Source organism: Syngnathus leptorhynchus, chromosome 6 (assembly GCF_054491065.1).
Source record: "Syngnathus leptorhynchus isolate UIUO chromosome 6, UIUO_Slep, whole genome shotgun sequence".
Lineage (NCBI taxonomy): Eukaryota > Metazoa > Chordata > Actinopteri > Syngnathiformes > Syngnathidae > Syngnathus > Syngnathus leptorhynchus.
Window position 1 is genome coordinate 6162037 of NC_141200.1, and position 16405 is coordinate 6178441.

General features: G+C 42.2%; 1 protein-coding gene across 2 annotated transcripts; it reads right to left on the bottom strand.

Moving 5' to 3' along the window:
• Window positions 1-3535: 3535 nt before the first annotated feature.
• Window positions 3536-16332, bottom strand: cd82b (CD82 molecule b). 2 transcript variants are annotated; one of them, XR_015066459.1, is made up of 10 exons: window positions 16187-16332; window positions 13454-13526; window positions 12361-12433; window positions 8762-8886; window positions 7723-7797; window positions 6100-6198; window positions 5778-5951; window positions 5008-5091; window positions 4642-4793; window positions 3536-4601 (listed from the first exon to the last, which is right to left on the bottom strand). XR_015066459.1 is itself a non-coding variant. In XM_085914780.1 (9 exons), the coding sequence occupies exons 2-9, from the start codon at window positions 13514-13516 to the stop codon at window positions 4716-4718; spliced, it is 771 nt and encodes a 256-aa protein (XP_085770906.1). In that variant the 5' UTR covers window positions 13517-13526; window positions 16187-16331; the 3' UTR covers window positions 3536-4715. The 2 variants fall into 2 exon arrangements, 1 of the variants encoding a protein (XP_085770906.1); XM_085914780.1 differs by having other exon boundaries at window positions 3536-4793; window positions 16187-16331.
• Window positions 16333-16405: the final 73 nt, after the last annotated feature.

The following is a 16405-nucleotide window of genomic DNA, read 5'->3' on the forward strand; positions in this document are numbered from 1 at the left end:
CGGTCCCTTCCATGTGTAGGTGTTCCTTTTTTTTTTCTTTTCTATCTGTGTTTCCTGAATGAAAGCAGCTGCTATCCAACTTAAACAAACAGCGATGATTTTCCACGGACAAGAAGACAGTCACATTCGATTGTCCTCAAGAGAGTGCCGAGGCGTTGGATGAAAGCGACAGAAGAGTCGGTCGGGCCCCGGCACCACGCACGCGCCTCCTTTAATCATGATCAAGTGCTGCCAACACTGAAAAATGTAAATTCCAAAGACTGCTCAGCGTCAGATGGGAGCGGGCTCGGCGTCTCCCGTCTCTCAAGCGGCTGACAGAGTGAATAACGGCAGCTACTTGTAAAGTTCCAAACTAAACAGCCGCAAAAGTACCACAGACCTCGTGTCCTTCTGCTTCAAACACAAAAGCCCCAAACTGATTTACCATCTCTCCACAAAGCCTTCCTCGTGGCTCCAGACAGACTTCCTAAAGTTCCCGAGAGCTCTCCGCTATGTTCCTGGCACGGAACGCGCAAAAATAAATAAATGACTCGCAGGCCTGATGGCAAGCAAGAGAATTGAGTGAAGATAAAGAAGACATCCGGTAAAGACGCAGGAGACGTTATAAAACGACCCTTCGTGCGTATCGCTTAACCGTGGTCCGTCTGGTGAGAACAATCTCATTTACCCCGAGTCGTGCCGTGATTGCACCTCTTGCCAATTTGAAGTGGCGGCCGCATTTGTAGTCCAACCCTCACGGGAGCTGACACACTCAAATCAGCCTAGCTCCCAATAGGTTAGGGAACACTCCATCCTATTAGATACCGTCGCTGGAATAAGAGGAGGAGAAAGAGGATGCATTCACTCACCTTCATCTGCTGTGGACAACTTGGCGCACACTCAGCATTCTTCTTCGAAACTATAAGCGAGAGTGAGATAGATGGAGCGTCGCGTAACAAATGTAGCACCGAGGCCTTTCTGTATGGGGGTGACAAGTGCATTACCATAGGTTAATGAGTAGCCCGGTGCTGCCCGGAGCTGCACGGCAACCTTCATCCATCACCAAGACCACAACACTGACAGCGCTCGCACAATCTAATGAAGAAGCGGATTGGAGCATTCAGCCTTTACACAGATAGCATCGCTCAGTTTCGATGATATCTATCTTCTACGCTGGAAGAAGAATTTGATCACAAAGGATTCACATAGTTATAGAATATCATGGATGTACCGTATAAATTGTAGAATTTTTTTTTTTTTACATTTTACAGTGAATACAACAAAGATGATCCAACATACAAAATACTCACTAAAAACACAGTGACTGGCTAGCTATTAGTCGTTCTTCGCAGAGGATAAATAATATGTGCCTTCAAGTACTTTATGAGAAGGAGAATCTTTAGTGTCACTATATAGTGTGGTTTTATTATTTGTCACATCAGATAGAATAGCGTATGTCCGTGAAGCACTTTATAAAAGAAGCTTAAATGCAACCTTCGATAATCTAATGAACTTCGATGCAAGCGTGTCAATCAAAAGCGAGGAGTGGATATTGTAACTCCTTTATGAACCGTACAAGACGTACACCGTATATACATTTTAGAGCTCGTAACGCTGATTATGTTAAGTCCTAATTGTATTAAATACTTATTGCAGGAAATGCTGAATGTTAAATGGCAGCAAAAAGCTCACCGGGAAGACAGCTTGTCTCCTTCATGCATTTATTCATAGGAAACAATCAATAATGAGATTGGGCTTATCTTTTAGCAGTCTGCTCTCTTTTGTAATTGCTGCCTTTAAGTTTGATAGGCACGTCTAGAGACAAAGAAGAGAACCTCCTCCTTCCGATCAGAGATGGAACTCGGTGCCAAAGGGGAAAATTAGATGATTTAAAAGAATATTGAATATTGTTCATTGGTATATGTTTAGAAATCTATAGTTTCCAGCTATCTGTGTTCTACACCGCTCATGGGTGGTTCAGGGTCAGTGGAAAACTGGAAGGTAGGCCGGCCGACTGAGGGGGAAAGCCAGCCCCCCAATTGCCTGTCAATCAAAAGGGCTGATATATAGACAGAGCAACACTACCGATCACAACTACAAGTAATTTAAAACCTTTGGTAATCCTAACATATGATTTGCGTCTGTGGTACCTGGAGAGAAGCCGCACGTGCGCAGAAGAAGACCGCAAAACATGTAGACCAGAAAATGGATCAACCAATCTGAGCTGAGAGCCCGCAGGGGTCTACTGAGAAAGGGAGGTTATTTTCCACTGCTGTTGGATTCTTCACTCCGCTGGGCAGGAAATGAGGCGGAGGACACCCACCGACCTGCCGCCACTTGCCACCATTCGGAATATCACGGAAACAATTTAAAACACTTCATGGAACTGGGGCTGATCCTCTCCAGCTATCTTATGGAGGGTCATTGTGAGCCATACACAATCATTTACGTGTAGAAGTCATGAAGATGGAGAAGAGTTGATGTTCTAGAGGGCTGATTTCCAACCATTAGTGGCAAATGAAAAATCAGCAGAGCTATCGTGGGGAATGATCCAATTTCACTTCAAGTGGCAGGTCAAGTCAAATGGTTTCTTAACAATAATGCGTTCCCACTCGTCTAAACACAGCTTTTGGATTAATAGTGTGTTTGTGCAATAGGGATTAAGCATCAAAATGCACTTGGTGTGTGCTATCAATTAAACAAACTTGGATAACATGGCGAGAGCGATGATTTTGACAGTGGTTTTCCAAGCCCAGCTCGGGTGACCGATCGATCAATTGGCTTGAGTGTACGTCATCAAACTTAATTGACTACCGCACCAACACTTCCGTATCTTTGCCAACAGTCTCGAATGGGAAAGCACTGTGGTTAGTCAACAGCCACAGCCAGTCACGGAAAATGTTGGCCAGCTGCTCCCATCTGGATTTCTGGATTGTCCTGACACATAAGTGAATTGTTTTGGCTGCTTGATGGGAGGACTTTTTCTTTTTTCTATCTGAATTCAATAGAAAAAAAAAGTAGCCTTGTCTTTAAATCGAAGACATTTTGCAAAGAAGCCCTGCATGAATTCAACTCTCATGTTCATGAATGAGTTACTAGAGTTAACCATGCTTAATTTTTGCTCAGTATGCAAATAATAATTATGTGCTGTGACAGCTGCTGTTCATTGTCTGAAATATGATAAGGAGTAAAATGATTATAATTCAGCATGGCCAGATGCAGACGTGTTGAATTAGTTGGAGCGATCTCTTGAGGGAGCAATGAAGAATTCTAATGCTGCATCTCCATTTAAAGGCCTTTTTTTTTTTAGACAATATTTGTTTGTGCCTTGATGTGAAGATAAAGCTGTTATCAAAAGTGGCTTGGTCCTTTCAACATTTAAGTCAAGACAATTATAGGGTGATGTTCATTCATTGAAAATCATAATTCCACTTTTTACTTTTTTTTTTTACACAACCATTTGGTCTTTTCACCCATCTTTATTTTGCCCTAGTTTATACTGCCACCTACTGGTTTTTAATGGTGCAACCCTGAGCATCCAAAAAAGAAACAAAGCAAACGTGGATACCCCTTTAATTCTATTTCCCCCCCCAAAGTAACAAAACATACAAAACGTTTCTTACCAAATATGGCTTACAAATCCACATAAACTGTTTTGAAAAACTTTTTTTTTTTCTTTCAACGTGTAAAAAAAAAAAGACAAGTACAGCAAAAAGCCTTCATCTTTAAGTTAAATTAATTTTACAATTTGGCAGATGAAACAATAACATATTTGAAATGTATCAACACATAGAAGAACAGCAACATTTAGGAGAGCAATACCTTTTTTGAAATGAACAGAAAAACAAATACAGGACACGAGTCCATGTACAATGTGCTCAATAAGTCGTCTACCAATGAAATGGGTTGGGACCGAAAAACAAAAGATCAGGAAAACCAAGCAAGGAAGGAAGGAAGGAAAGAGTCAAGAGTCTACTGTCAGTTCACTAACTTTTTCAATGAGAAAAACGCAGATGAAGCCTCCTTTAGCAAACTCAAAAATACAAGAGTGGCGCAGGCGTACGAGGAATTGGAGATGTGAGCCAAAACCTCCACCGCAGCTGCCCTGCCCAAGGGTTTTTCCCTACCACCCGGTGGCAGCGGGAATAAAAGCGCGAGATTAATTCCACACACGCCCACTCGCACTCTCTCATCTCCTACTCATCTCCATGCTCGGAGGTGAGGAGAGTCTCCGGTGGCTCGCCTGCATCAAATCTGGCTAAAGTGCTCTCGCTCTCTCTGTTAAGCGCTTCATTGAGGTCAACGGGAAGGAAACACCAAAGAGACAACAACAACAAAAATCGTACTCGCATTTGAGCGTTTGCAACCTTTCAAATGGATAAACTACAAACAAGGTCCCCTTTCAAATTACATATACAATAATAATTACAATTATTATTATAAGACAACAATGGTAACTTGCGCACTATGGTCAACAATCTGTGAATCTTTTTCATGCTTGAAGGTGTGAGAAATCTGCACAGCTGTCAAGACAGAACCTCAAATGCAAGAGACTTCTCTCTTTGTGTTTGTGCGTGTGTGCGTGTGTGTGTGTGTGTGTGTGTGTGTGTGTGTGTGTGTGTGTGTGTGTGTGTGTGTGTGTGTGTGTGTGTGTGTGTGTAGGAATGTGAGATAAGGTGTGAGAGCGTAAAGGAGTCCATCCATGTACACATACGTATGTTTGTGTGGGTGGCACTTCAGTACTTAGGTACTTTGGTATAATCCTCCTGGACGACACTCTTGCACAGACACATGGAGAGGATCATCCCAAGAAGCTGGCAAAAATAAAAATTAATCAATGACACTTAAGTTACAATTTTACAATACAATACTACAATTACTATGCTATTCACAGTCACCGCATAGATCAATTTGAAGGAAATTGTGTGGCGTCGTGCAAACACAAAACAACATTTTTCTCAGGTCATTCACAGAGGAGCAGGAGAATCATCTACTGCTTTGGTGCTACTATGAAGAGAAAATGGATACCTCTACGACTGCCACCCCGACACATATTCCCAGAATAACTCCACAGTTCTCCAGGAGCCAGTTCTCCACACTGGTCATGCAGCCCTAAGGAAGCAAGTAGAAAGGAGACAAAGATGACCAAAAAAAAAAAAAAAAAAGTTAACTAAGGGGGGGAGTGGCAGACTCATGTCAAAAAGAAACAGGACAAAATGCTGATGTTGATTCCTTCACGGTGTCGTCCCTAGTTCACCGTACCGTCTAAGTTTTCCTTTACTCCCTCTCGTGGTACTTGCTTTATTTTGCCCATTACTAAACCACATGTTTTTCTTGAAAATTAATTTGCATCAATTTTCATAGAAACACCCACCTCTCTCAAAAAAAAGGAAGAATAATGCACCCCCTTAGAAAAATGTCACTTTTGTCAAAATACAAATCAGTGTGCATGCTAAAGATAGCAACTGAGTTAGCAACCCTCACACTGTTTATGTAAATCAGCTCCTCTCTTTTCGCAGCTGTCTTGTTAGTGGAGGCAATGCAAATCAGCAGGGACATGATTAAAAAAATAAAAATAAAAACACGTGCGCACACAATTAATTGCCCATAATATGAAGACATTGAGAGTGAAAGGGAAAAAAAATAGCAAGCCGTAGCGGATGTGCAGGATAGCCTGGGCCAATGAAAACCCCAAAGCCAAACATTGGCAAGAGCAAAGCAAAAACACAGGAAAAGCTGAAAAGATCAGCAGACTCAGCAAGTTGAGGGCTTCACAAGCAGGCATCAACAAACCGTACCGTTTGGTAGACGGGATGTTCCGAGCTGAGATGATCACAAAGGCCCCCCTCCCTGATGTAAGTGCCGGGCAAGGACTCGTTGCGACAGGAACACGGATAGAGGTGCTGGGAGCTGTTCTTGATCACCGTGTTGTCAGACCAGTTGCCAGGCCCTGTCCACCCACAGCACTTCATCTGTGACAAGAGGCGAGACGTGGGAAGTGAGTTGGAAGCGCGACAACAAACTACACCTGATCTCGCCGATCTTATCTAATGTCATTTTTCCATGGTTGAATCAGAACCTGCCTGCAAACTTCAAAGTGAAACCTCCGCGTCAACTCACCGATCTCTGGATGTAGTCCCAAGTCTGCTCTGTGGTTTTGTTCTGGCCGGTGTAGTGGGTGATCATGCCCTTGATGATGTTGGACATTTCATGTTTCAACTAGCAAAAACAATGAAGAGCATTCATTAGCATTCACAGATGGGATGAACTATTTGATATTTTTCTTGCTCTATTGCAATTGTGATTTAATATTGCGCTGTGTCTTCCTTGGTATTTTTTTGCAAACACCAGCAAAAAATTAACCTGTATTCAGTACATCTGTCTCGAGATGTCACCCGCATCGAATTGATTCTAAATGTCAAAGGCAAATAACACCCTTGTCTTTATGTCAACATCTGGTTGACATGTTTTCCGAGGCCATGCCTCCTGTCAGGTGCTCCGCAGAGCTAAAAAGCTACACAGACGCAGCTCGAGCATTTACTTGTGTACAAGATCACAGAGCTGTGGCAGCATTGCAGCCTTCACAGATACAACCTCACCCTATTCTGGGAAAGGGGGGCAGGCACCGCCCTGCCCTGTGGTTAGCCTTAAACACAAGGAGCGCGTCCAGGCAGTAGCAGAGAACGAAAGCTCTCAATTGGCCTGCTTGGGAGAGCTCAAATATAAGACACCCTCCATGCACTGTGCAGACGCACTGTGGCTGGTCATTTTAGATGACACAAAATGAATGAGGTCAGCACTGTTTTGATTTGATTTTGATAAATGTTATGTATTTAGTTTAGTAGTTGTGATGTTAAATGTATGGCAGTCAAAACAGCCCCCACCCCCATTCCCCATGTGTTATTTGGGCCAAGAGGTGGTGTGGTTAACGCGACTTTTGGTAAATGGAAGGATGTCGCTTTTCATCTATTTTTGGCCAATTGGCTTTGTAGGTGGGCTTACAAGTCACAGGCTGCTCTGATGTTTTTCCACCCACTTCGTTGCTGATGCTCTTGCTACTGTGCTGTGATACTGTTAATTAGTTTTTCTCATAGATTTATTTACTCTTTATTTAGTTCCTCTCTTCAAGTGGCTCACATTCGATCGAGCATGACCAAGTCGCAGAGAACGAATCACAAAATTAAGCACTAGATCCTAATCAGACAAATGATGATGCTTTTTTTTAATGTCTGTATGACGTAATTAGGCTTGTGTCTTTAAATGGCAAAGCATAAACATTCACGCAAGCCAGTGAGTTGCAGTTCTATCCAGTAGGGGTCAGTGTACTCTCAAAGGCTGATTAGATTTGTTACACAATTTTTTTAGACTGAGTTTCAGGTTCCAATACTATCGGACATAACTGTACAAAATTTGGGTGAATGTGTGACGATAAAACCATGCTCTATTTTCTACCACTTCACTATTCACAACATTTGGCTTACAAAAAGCCTCCAATGTGACTTTAGTTTAAAAAAAAAAACCCCCCAAAAAACCATCCTGTGACGTTTCACTTGTGCTATGAAAGAGTGTTTCACCACAGGAAGCAGGAGGCTTACGCTCACAGCTGTGGCATGCGAAAGCGCAAACACCCGGCAGGCCACAGCTGCCGCAATGCGAGAAAAAGGTGGCGGGTGAGCGGGCGGGCGGGCGGCATTCTGAGCAGGGCTGAGAAACCCAAAAATAACACAGAAGTAAGCGTCTCACCCGATCTCTTTGGAAGTAGATGAGAACTCCGGCGGTCACTTGAGCGATAAGGATGAGCAGCAGACAGGTGAAGTACTGTTGGGGATGGACAGAACGAGAGCGACGTTCAAACAAGACCGAGAAACACCGCGAGCAATTATAATGGCTGAGATGTATATTTTAACCAGTCACATTTCATTTTGAATTGTGTGGGAAGGACACTGCTTGACACATTATCTCTAGGGCTTGTGGTATGTTTTGGGAATTGCTAGGAGGTCCTGAGGCAGCTGCTTACTGTCACTGGGAAAAGAAGTAGGTCAACAGCAGCTCTACAATTAACGGCCAACGCAAGAGGCCACGTAGACCCCCGCCTCCCTCCTTCTCCGCCCATTCGCTACATCTTCCTGGCCTTTATTCCTGTCCCCCCCCCCACTTGCACCCATCTCGGTCAGTCACCACATGCTGCAAGCATACATGAAAACAGACGCTATCGGGTTTCACGTCAGCAAGAATTTGTCATGTGTTCTTAACCAGACAGGTGCAATTCGAGCAAGTTTCTTGTGAGCAAACATGGATTCTGTTCTAACAATAGCTTGAAATAATAGTGGAGAACACTGATAAAGACATGATTAACAACTGCGGTCAATTTTGTAGACATGCAAAGCAGGGATTTAGGCTTTCCTCTATTTCAGTCTCAGGAAGAAATGGAAGGGAATTACGGGAAGTTGGGGTGACCAACGTGATTTTCAAAACAATTAGTTGGCCGTGTGGTCATGACTAAGATGCGGGGCCGTCGCTGGATATGACATGACTTTCGAATTTGAGGTTGGAGTAAGAAACCAAAGACAACATACACCAGAGTTGATCATGGCAGTCAGCATTGTGTGGATATGCTGTGGTCGCTTTGACTGGGTTGGGAGAATCTCAAATATTTGACCAAACATATTTTCTATTGATAACCGCATTATTTTTATCTCAACACGTCGTGAACATCTCTCTGTCTCTGCAATTAAACGTGTCCCGTTAAGTGTCTGAGATCCAAGCGGATGTAACTGCTCACCAGACCGAGAAGACAACGAATCTCGTAGATGGCTCCAATGCAGCCAAAGAAGCCCATGGCCATTGACAAGGACCCCACTCCAATGAGGATGTAGGAAGCCACTTTCACCGTGTCTGACGATTCTTCTGTAGAAAAGAGTAAAAAAAAAAAAAAAAAACAAGAGTTGATGTGGGAGTTGAGGGAAAAAAAGAACCGAAACTGCATTGGACATTTTTGGGAGATAAGAAACCGCGTCATAACCTCCGCTCTACTTTTTCTGCTGTAACCACAGATAATGTTAACAAAATTATTTCAGATCAGCTCACACGCAAACGAATTTGATATGACTAGTCACAGTGAACAACAACAAAACAAAAAAAACAAAGCTCCTTAAAGCAAACAGAATGAAATACTTTTTCCCCAAAAAGCATTTCTCGAACATTATCAGCTAGCTAAAGTTGAAGCGAGACAAATAAAATATGTGGCGAGATTAACTGATTGCCTGCCCTTTTTGGGACGGTCGGGGGGGAATGAAATGGAAGATTGGAGGTTTCCAGAGGAGATAAATCACAGTCACTATGTTGCCATGTGTTATCGGTGTTGAAAACCAACCATAACAAAAAAATCTGAAAATGAGAGCCGTGGAATATTTCCAAGGTGGAATAAACTGGCCAGAATCAGATAATTCACTCCACGCCGTTGCCAAGAGCCTGGCCTGGCAGCTGCAGCAGCTCATCTCATCCACGGCTGCGCTTTGTCGCTTCTTGGCAACCGACCACATATACTTAATCGTGTGCTGATGCTTTACATGCTTGTGTGCTCATCTCATTAGGCCAGACATGATAAAAATATCCATCATACTCTAAACCAGTCATACGGGAATACTGTTAAGTGTTCCCACAGTATATCTCTTTACTGGTTGCCTTGACCAGCCAACTGTCAGGAAATGACACTTATTCGTAATCTAGAAAATAAACTCACGCTCTTATGAAGACATTAATTATATGTGGATAAAAACTTTTAAACACTAGTCTTGAATTTAGAGACTGGTCACACAGAGGTCAGCAGTAAGTTCATTAAGTTATTTTTGCAGTGACCCGCTAGCTCTTTATCATGCCTGTAGCCTTTATCTGTTTATTGTTCCCAGTACGACGAAGTTTCACTGGACAGTTTGTCTCTTCTTGAAAGAAAAAAGCTTGTAAAGTTCCAGTGAAGTATTTCCTTTTAGGCACGACGCCAGGTGGCTTGAAATCCATTTGACAGACTTCCTGCTGTCTTCTTGTGAGCTTTAAACATGAACATGGTTCAAGTCAGAAACTGTTAGCCTCTGTACTACATTGTTCCATGATGCGTCGGACCTCGCCTGCGGCCAAGTCTCCTCCAAAATAGTTTCATATGGGACCTTTGAGAGAGTGGCTAAGGGAGGAGTGATTGGCATGGAAAGTCCGACTGTAAATACAAGCAAAGATTCAGCATGTATACACTCGGGGAAAAAAGTGATGGCTGTACATTTTTACAAAGACGTTTTGGATTTCTAAATTTACTTTTGCCCAGAATGTCGGAAAATGTGTTTTGCTTTACTCTGTGGCTATGGAAAGCTGGGTGTGAGAGAAGAAGAGAATTTATTTTATTTTTTTTAACAAAAAGGTCTTTTCGCCTGCAGTTATTGAAGCAACCTCTATTTATATAGCGTATAATAATAAATGGAAACTGAAGATAAAGAGATTCTGTTCATGTCTAACAATGGTGCAACTTCAGAGAATACTCCAAATCAATAAACATAGCTTCACAAAGCTCTTTGTTTGTGTTTGCTTTTCTATGCACCGCAACAACAGACTTTCAGTGAGGTCGATATAGTAGAATGAAAGGGCGACCGGGTTGGAAGGTCGCCGAGTCCCAAATGGAGGGGGATGCTCAGGGAAGAAGGGTCACAACTATCTTTGGAAGAGCAGCCGGGGTATCATAAAAGCTCTGCTGGCTCTTGAGGGGATGAAAAATACTATTCTTGCTTTTATGTGCTTGATGCCTGGACTGGTGATAAGCAAACTCAGCTTTGAATGACCTTGCTGAGAATGTTCTGCCGGCAGCCACAGGAAGAAGACAAGACAAAACTCAAATATGCCTTGTTAAGGGCAATCTTGGTTGGTCTTTGTTAAACTGTTAAATTCATCATACAACTGGAAATAAATTCAAACAGATCTGGATAACGGCTTCATAGTGTTGTGAGTGCGAGTGGGTTGGTTATTCTGAGAAATCATGCTCCAAGAGTGTGTGAGGTGAGCCCAAATGAACCTTTTAAAAACAAATGCATGCTTGAAATCAAACCTCCCTTCAGCTTGCTATGACTAAATAAAACCAGTTGACTCAGCCCTTTGTTTGCAGGAGATTGTTGAATGACGTGGCCTACTCAGTGTTATGGTTGTTACATGGACGCAAAACACTCAAGTACCTAATTATTAGTACACTTGAATCGCTACGCTGTCATGTGCTGAGTGTGACTTTTGGGGATGAAGGTGGATCAAGGTAATTGCGTGCCTTTTTTTCTGCAAACGCATTGTCACATTATGGACAGTGTGGAACTCGATTTAATGGTATTGTAATGCACTATCGCTCAGTCATCTTATTGGTTCCAACTGCTTTTGAAACGGATCTATTATCGGGCTCCTTTACACGGGGCTGTCGATAAGTCACAAACAGGAAGTGGTCACAGCGGATATTATCGACTGCGCAAAATACATTCGCACGCAAATAACGTTTAATTTTTGGTTTATTTCTGCATTGGCAACGCTATATTGGAAATGGTGAAATCTGGTGATTGATTTTAAAGCGGGTAAACTGGGTCACCGTCCACAGACCGGAGCGGACCATCGTTTCTGAGAACGACCCATGTACTTTTGACCTCTTTCAGACGAGCATGCGAAGACACGTGGTACACATACGTCGAAGAAACGCTATATATATCTTTCAAACCATAACAAGGGCAGACAATAAATTTCCAACTTAGGAGAGAAGGAAACTTTGCTTCTCTAAGCAAAGATACATCTGGAACGAATAAGGCAAAAGCTTAGTTGCACAGATTTATACTTGATACCTTTCCATCCTGGTTTGCTCTTAGGCAACGCTGGAATTTTGTTCCATTATATTTTTGAACATTGTTATCATTGTGCTGATAATGTTCCTGTTTGCAACTATGTGGTAGCTCTGGATTCTTGGGTAAAACTAGAACCGTGACAACATCTGTAGAGGTGTGAGATTACATTGAGAGCGGCTGGGTTCAAGGTACACCGCTGCACAAAAACAAAGCCTTCTTCTCCATGATAAGACTAGACAACTTGAGAAGTCTTGAAATGGTGAGAGTATGTTCACTCAGCCGCCTGCGGTTTTAGGGGGGCTGAATAAATCATATTGTTTCAGTTTTTTGGGGTCTGGTGTGAACATTCTTACATTGTTCTTCTGCAATCAGCCTCTTGAGAGGTAATCCACATTTACTGCAGGCAGTCTCCAGTCAGCAGAACTGACTGGGGTCAAATGTGCTGAATGTTTACGGAGCATTATCACACCAGGACGTGGCGGTTGGAGGGCAAGCATGTGTGTGCATGTGTATGCGTTCAGACACTTACGTAGAACAGCAATGAAACTCTGGGTATCAAAGAGAACCCATAGTCCAAAGCCCATGATCAACGCTCCAAAGACCTAAGAAAGTAAATACAATGGAAAAGAGTCAGGCCACCACACACTTAAGGGAAAATGAAATAACTCTTGTTGGGGTGCAAGTCTTGGTTATGAGGCCTGTTACATCTCAAATTAATCCAATTATCACTTGGTAAGTCTTATTTGTGCTACTTCCATGTGTTTCACTGGGATGTCAGAATTGTGTGAAAGCAAACTGCTGTGAACTTCTGTGCTACAAAACTAGATAAATACAACATCACAAAAGTACTACATACAAATAGTTGATACAATAACCTTTATTCTGCAGTCCTTGTCTTTTGGTAATTATGGCACTGCATTACAGACTAATGACAAAAAAATGGAGGTATTATGTTCTAGTTGTTTCATCATGATCTCTTGAGTAGAATATTTAGCCTGCCCAAAAAACTCTGGTACACCTCTAATGAGGTCATGAAGCTAAGCGCAAACCTTTGATGTGATGATGATGGTTCTTGTTAGGTAGTTGAGGGGCACAGCATTTTTTTTGGGAGTGGTAGATGAGGGGTTATGGAACCCCTCCCCAGCACTCCAGCAATAATTAGAGCCCTGGTTGAGAGGTGTTCATTAAGTTGGACTATTGAGCCCTGGGCCGTCATCATTAGCCCACCAGTTCCTGGCGTCCACTAATGTGTGTACACATGGACAGACGGCGACACACACTTCTTAAGACGCATATCAAAAGCTTTCTTTCAGGAATACAAACTCATTGGAAAAGTCCAGACTTCCTCATTTTTAAGAGTTCAGTTTTATCTGGCCCTGACTTCATGTTGTGCCCCGTCAAAACAAGATGGCAATAAACCTTAATACACCATCTGCTGGGGTCTGCTGTGCCACCAGGCAAACCAAGTGGGACATTTGGTGCTCCACATGGGGGGGGATACTTGCAAAATATAATCCTAAATACTTGACAGTAGCAACGTAGTAAGCGAAAACTGTTTAATTCCTAGAAATAAAAAAGTGAAAAAGGACCAAATGCGCAATTGTGAATCGGCGGTTACTTACAAAGAAGATGAGATTGAAGAGGAAGAGAAAATACTTGGTGACGGTGATGCATCCTTTCGACATGGTTGCGATTCTGCAAGACAGAAGTAAACACAGTGCAGTGGTTGCTTTTTATTTTGGATAGCCAGCGTGTGCAAGAAATGTAAAAAACACAGATGGAGAAGAGATAATTATACAAAAGCAGTTACCCTGGAGAAGGTCAAACCACAGTGTAAGAAGAATGGAAAGTTTAACAGATTCCATGCTTACCAATTCTGTGAAGAGGTTTTTTTTATTTTTAGGTTGCTTCACAAAAACCCTAAAAATTCTAAATGGTGACAAAGCCCGCTAATGTAATCAAAAGCAAGCTGGCTTTACTTGCTGCAACTAATTTGCAAAAGCATAAACCATGTGACCAGATGACGTACAAGCCTGAAAAAGTGGAACAGAGGGCGTCTGACAATACAAAGTTTGGACATGATAAAGTGCCATCTGCGTCGCAACTAGTTTGCTACACTTTGTCACAATTGCATGACAGCACAAGTCCTCCTTGTGTATGACTGCATCTAAGTAGTATGAGCAATACTTTCCTTTTGAGAAACAGCTGTACACCAGACCAGCGCCGCATACAAGAACAGTAGGAACACTTTATGGAGCTCCCTAGCAACAGGATGAGAAGGCCGCACTCCAAAAGTGCTAAGTAAATATTTACCAAAGCCAGGCTTTTTCCTTTCCTGGCACACAAAATATAGCCAGCGGTTGTGGTTACTTGAGAACGCTGGGTGGCTTCAAAGACAACTAACGGCTCAGTAATCGAAAGGAAAAGCACTTTTTACATACAAAGGAACAACACGGCTCGTCAAAACCAAGGTCATTGTCATCCGTAAATGTTGAATTAAGGCAACTAGGCTCTTGTGTGTTATATTTGTCATGTTTAGTCTCGTTTTCCCGAAAGCGTTTAAATATGACTTAGCCAACTATGCTATTAGGCGAACTGGAATATAGCCCAGATATGAATAAAAGTGCTGCTGTGGTAGTATCCTTCAAAGGTCAACATCGTTGACAAGCTTGTGGTTTAACCTTGACTTTCAGCACCACGTAGCCGACTGCTCGTAAATTTCAGATGTGAAATATGTCATAAAACACAAATCAGAAAATCTTTTGAGGGGTAAACAAATCTTGTATAATCACCATAAAACATTTGGCTTGCGAAAAGAGCATCTGCTAGCGAGATGACCCAAATAGCAACAATTTTGTGCTGAACCCGAGCACACAACCGATAGCCATGAAAGAATATAATCCTTAAAGAAGATTGCTTTGTGGATTGATGGACGGCAGTAGTGTAGATTAAAATGGTTCGACTGTAATTCACATTGTTAGTAAACAGAAGCCCGTTCTGAAAACAGCCCTTCAAAATAAACAGGCTACCGGCGTAGCTTCAACAAAGAGAGTAGAGCACAGGAAATGATAAGCCTGCTACGTTGACTGCATCTCTATTTAAAAATAGATTTCTTCAATAGTAATTTAGGTTGGAGATGTGGTCATCTGAAATCATTGCTTATAGACTTCATTCTAAAGTAACTTTCTCAGTTGGCCACATCTATACTGTATTAAAGGCAGCGTGAGTGGCAGATGGCTACATGTCTAATGGACCCAGCATGGGTCAAACACAGCCCTGAAGGCACTAGGGCTCGACCGACCTTTATCCACTCTTGTTATATCAATATCTGACCCATTTAAACATCTGTCAAGCATCTGCTCCAACATGACCCTCTTGTGGTATCCTGGTAATAAAGCCTTTGATACAGTCATAGAATCCTACATCTGTATCAACACGGCACTTGAGTTCATTATCTTTTACATGATTGTTGGTCATGCAGTGGTTCACAAAATAGGCAACCAATTCATTGTTAGCATCTTTATTCTCAGCTTCCCTATGACCCTACAAGAGGATACGTTGGTGGAAAAAAATAAATGGTTGGCCTGAGATAGCATCCACACAGGTAGGGGAAAAGTCTTCTTGGTGATATCATCTGGAAGTTGATTACAGTGTGTGATGTCACAGGATATTTGAGTAGACAATGATTCATCAATGGTGGCAAAAAAAGGGGGCTTCCAGACACCGTGTATGAGATTCTGACTAGATTTTGCCATTGCAATCTTACGCCACTTCAAAAGCAGAATTAATAATGGTTTACAATGATTGTTCCTCGGTGTCTGCTGGTCAACTACAATATCGCACCACTCCCCACATAGACAAACAAACAAATAATAATCAATAAATAAATAACACCCATTGTTGGATCTTCTTTTTCTTCAAAGGAAATACAGTAGGTGGAGATTTAGAGTTGTGATTATACATTAGTTTACAGGGATAAACTGCACTTTTGTATTTCAAAGAACTACCACACAATCATTTCAAAATGAGAATGTCAAGATGTTAAAGAGACACCAAACGTGTCAACATTAACATTCACGTCTGGCTGGCAGAGTTTGACAAAGTCTTGCGTCGAGGTAAATGATCTTAACAATTTGTTTCAGGCGATTACAGGAATAACACAGCAAAAATTCAAAATACGTACTTAACAAGCCGTTTTGGAATGTCGACGTTTTTACTTTGGGGCCAAAACAAAACAAAAAAATTCACACGCAAGAGACGGCAAAAATACGACAAAGGTAAGCACCAGTTTACAGTATTGCTTTAAAATGAGTTCAAACGAGATAAAAACCTCAATAATGTTAAGATGAACTTACTTGTTTCTTTCAAATCACCGAGCGAGTTTTTTCGAGTCTTGGTCCAAGCGTGGAAGTGAATCCAACTGCCTGCTTGCTGGTGAGAATGTGCGCGTGCGCGTCTTGAGAAGTGCTCCTTCTCACAAGAGCACACCCCCGCGCGGTCGACTTGGTTTAACCCACTCCTGTCCATTCACCACCATACAGTTAGGCCGCACATTTTATTTGGAGTTTTCCACA

What these genes read in the sequence shown, in the direction of transcription:
- cd82b (XM_085914780.1), bottom strand. Translation starts at nt 13,516, where the DNA reads ATGTCGAAAGGATGCATCACCGTCACCAAGTATTTTCTCTTCCTCTTC. An exon ending in TTCGTTGTCTTCTCGGTCTG is followed by an intron (nt 7,798 to 8,761) that starts GTGAGCAGTTAC and finishes CATCCCCAACAG; the next exon opens with TACTTCACCTGTCTGCTGCT. An exon ending in TCTACTTCCAAAGAGATCGG is followed by an intron (nt 6,199 to 7,722) that starts GTGAGACGCTTA and finishes TGTTTTTGCTAG; the next exon opens with TTGAAACATGAAATGTCCAA.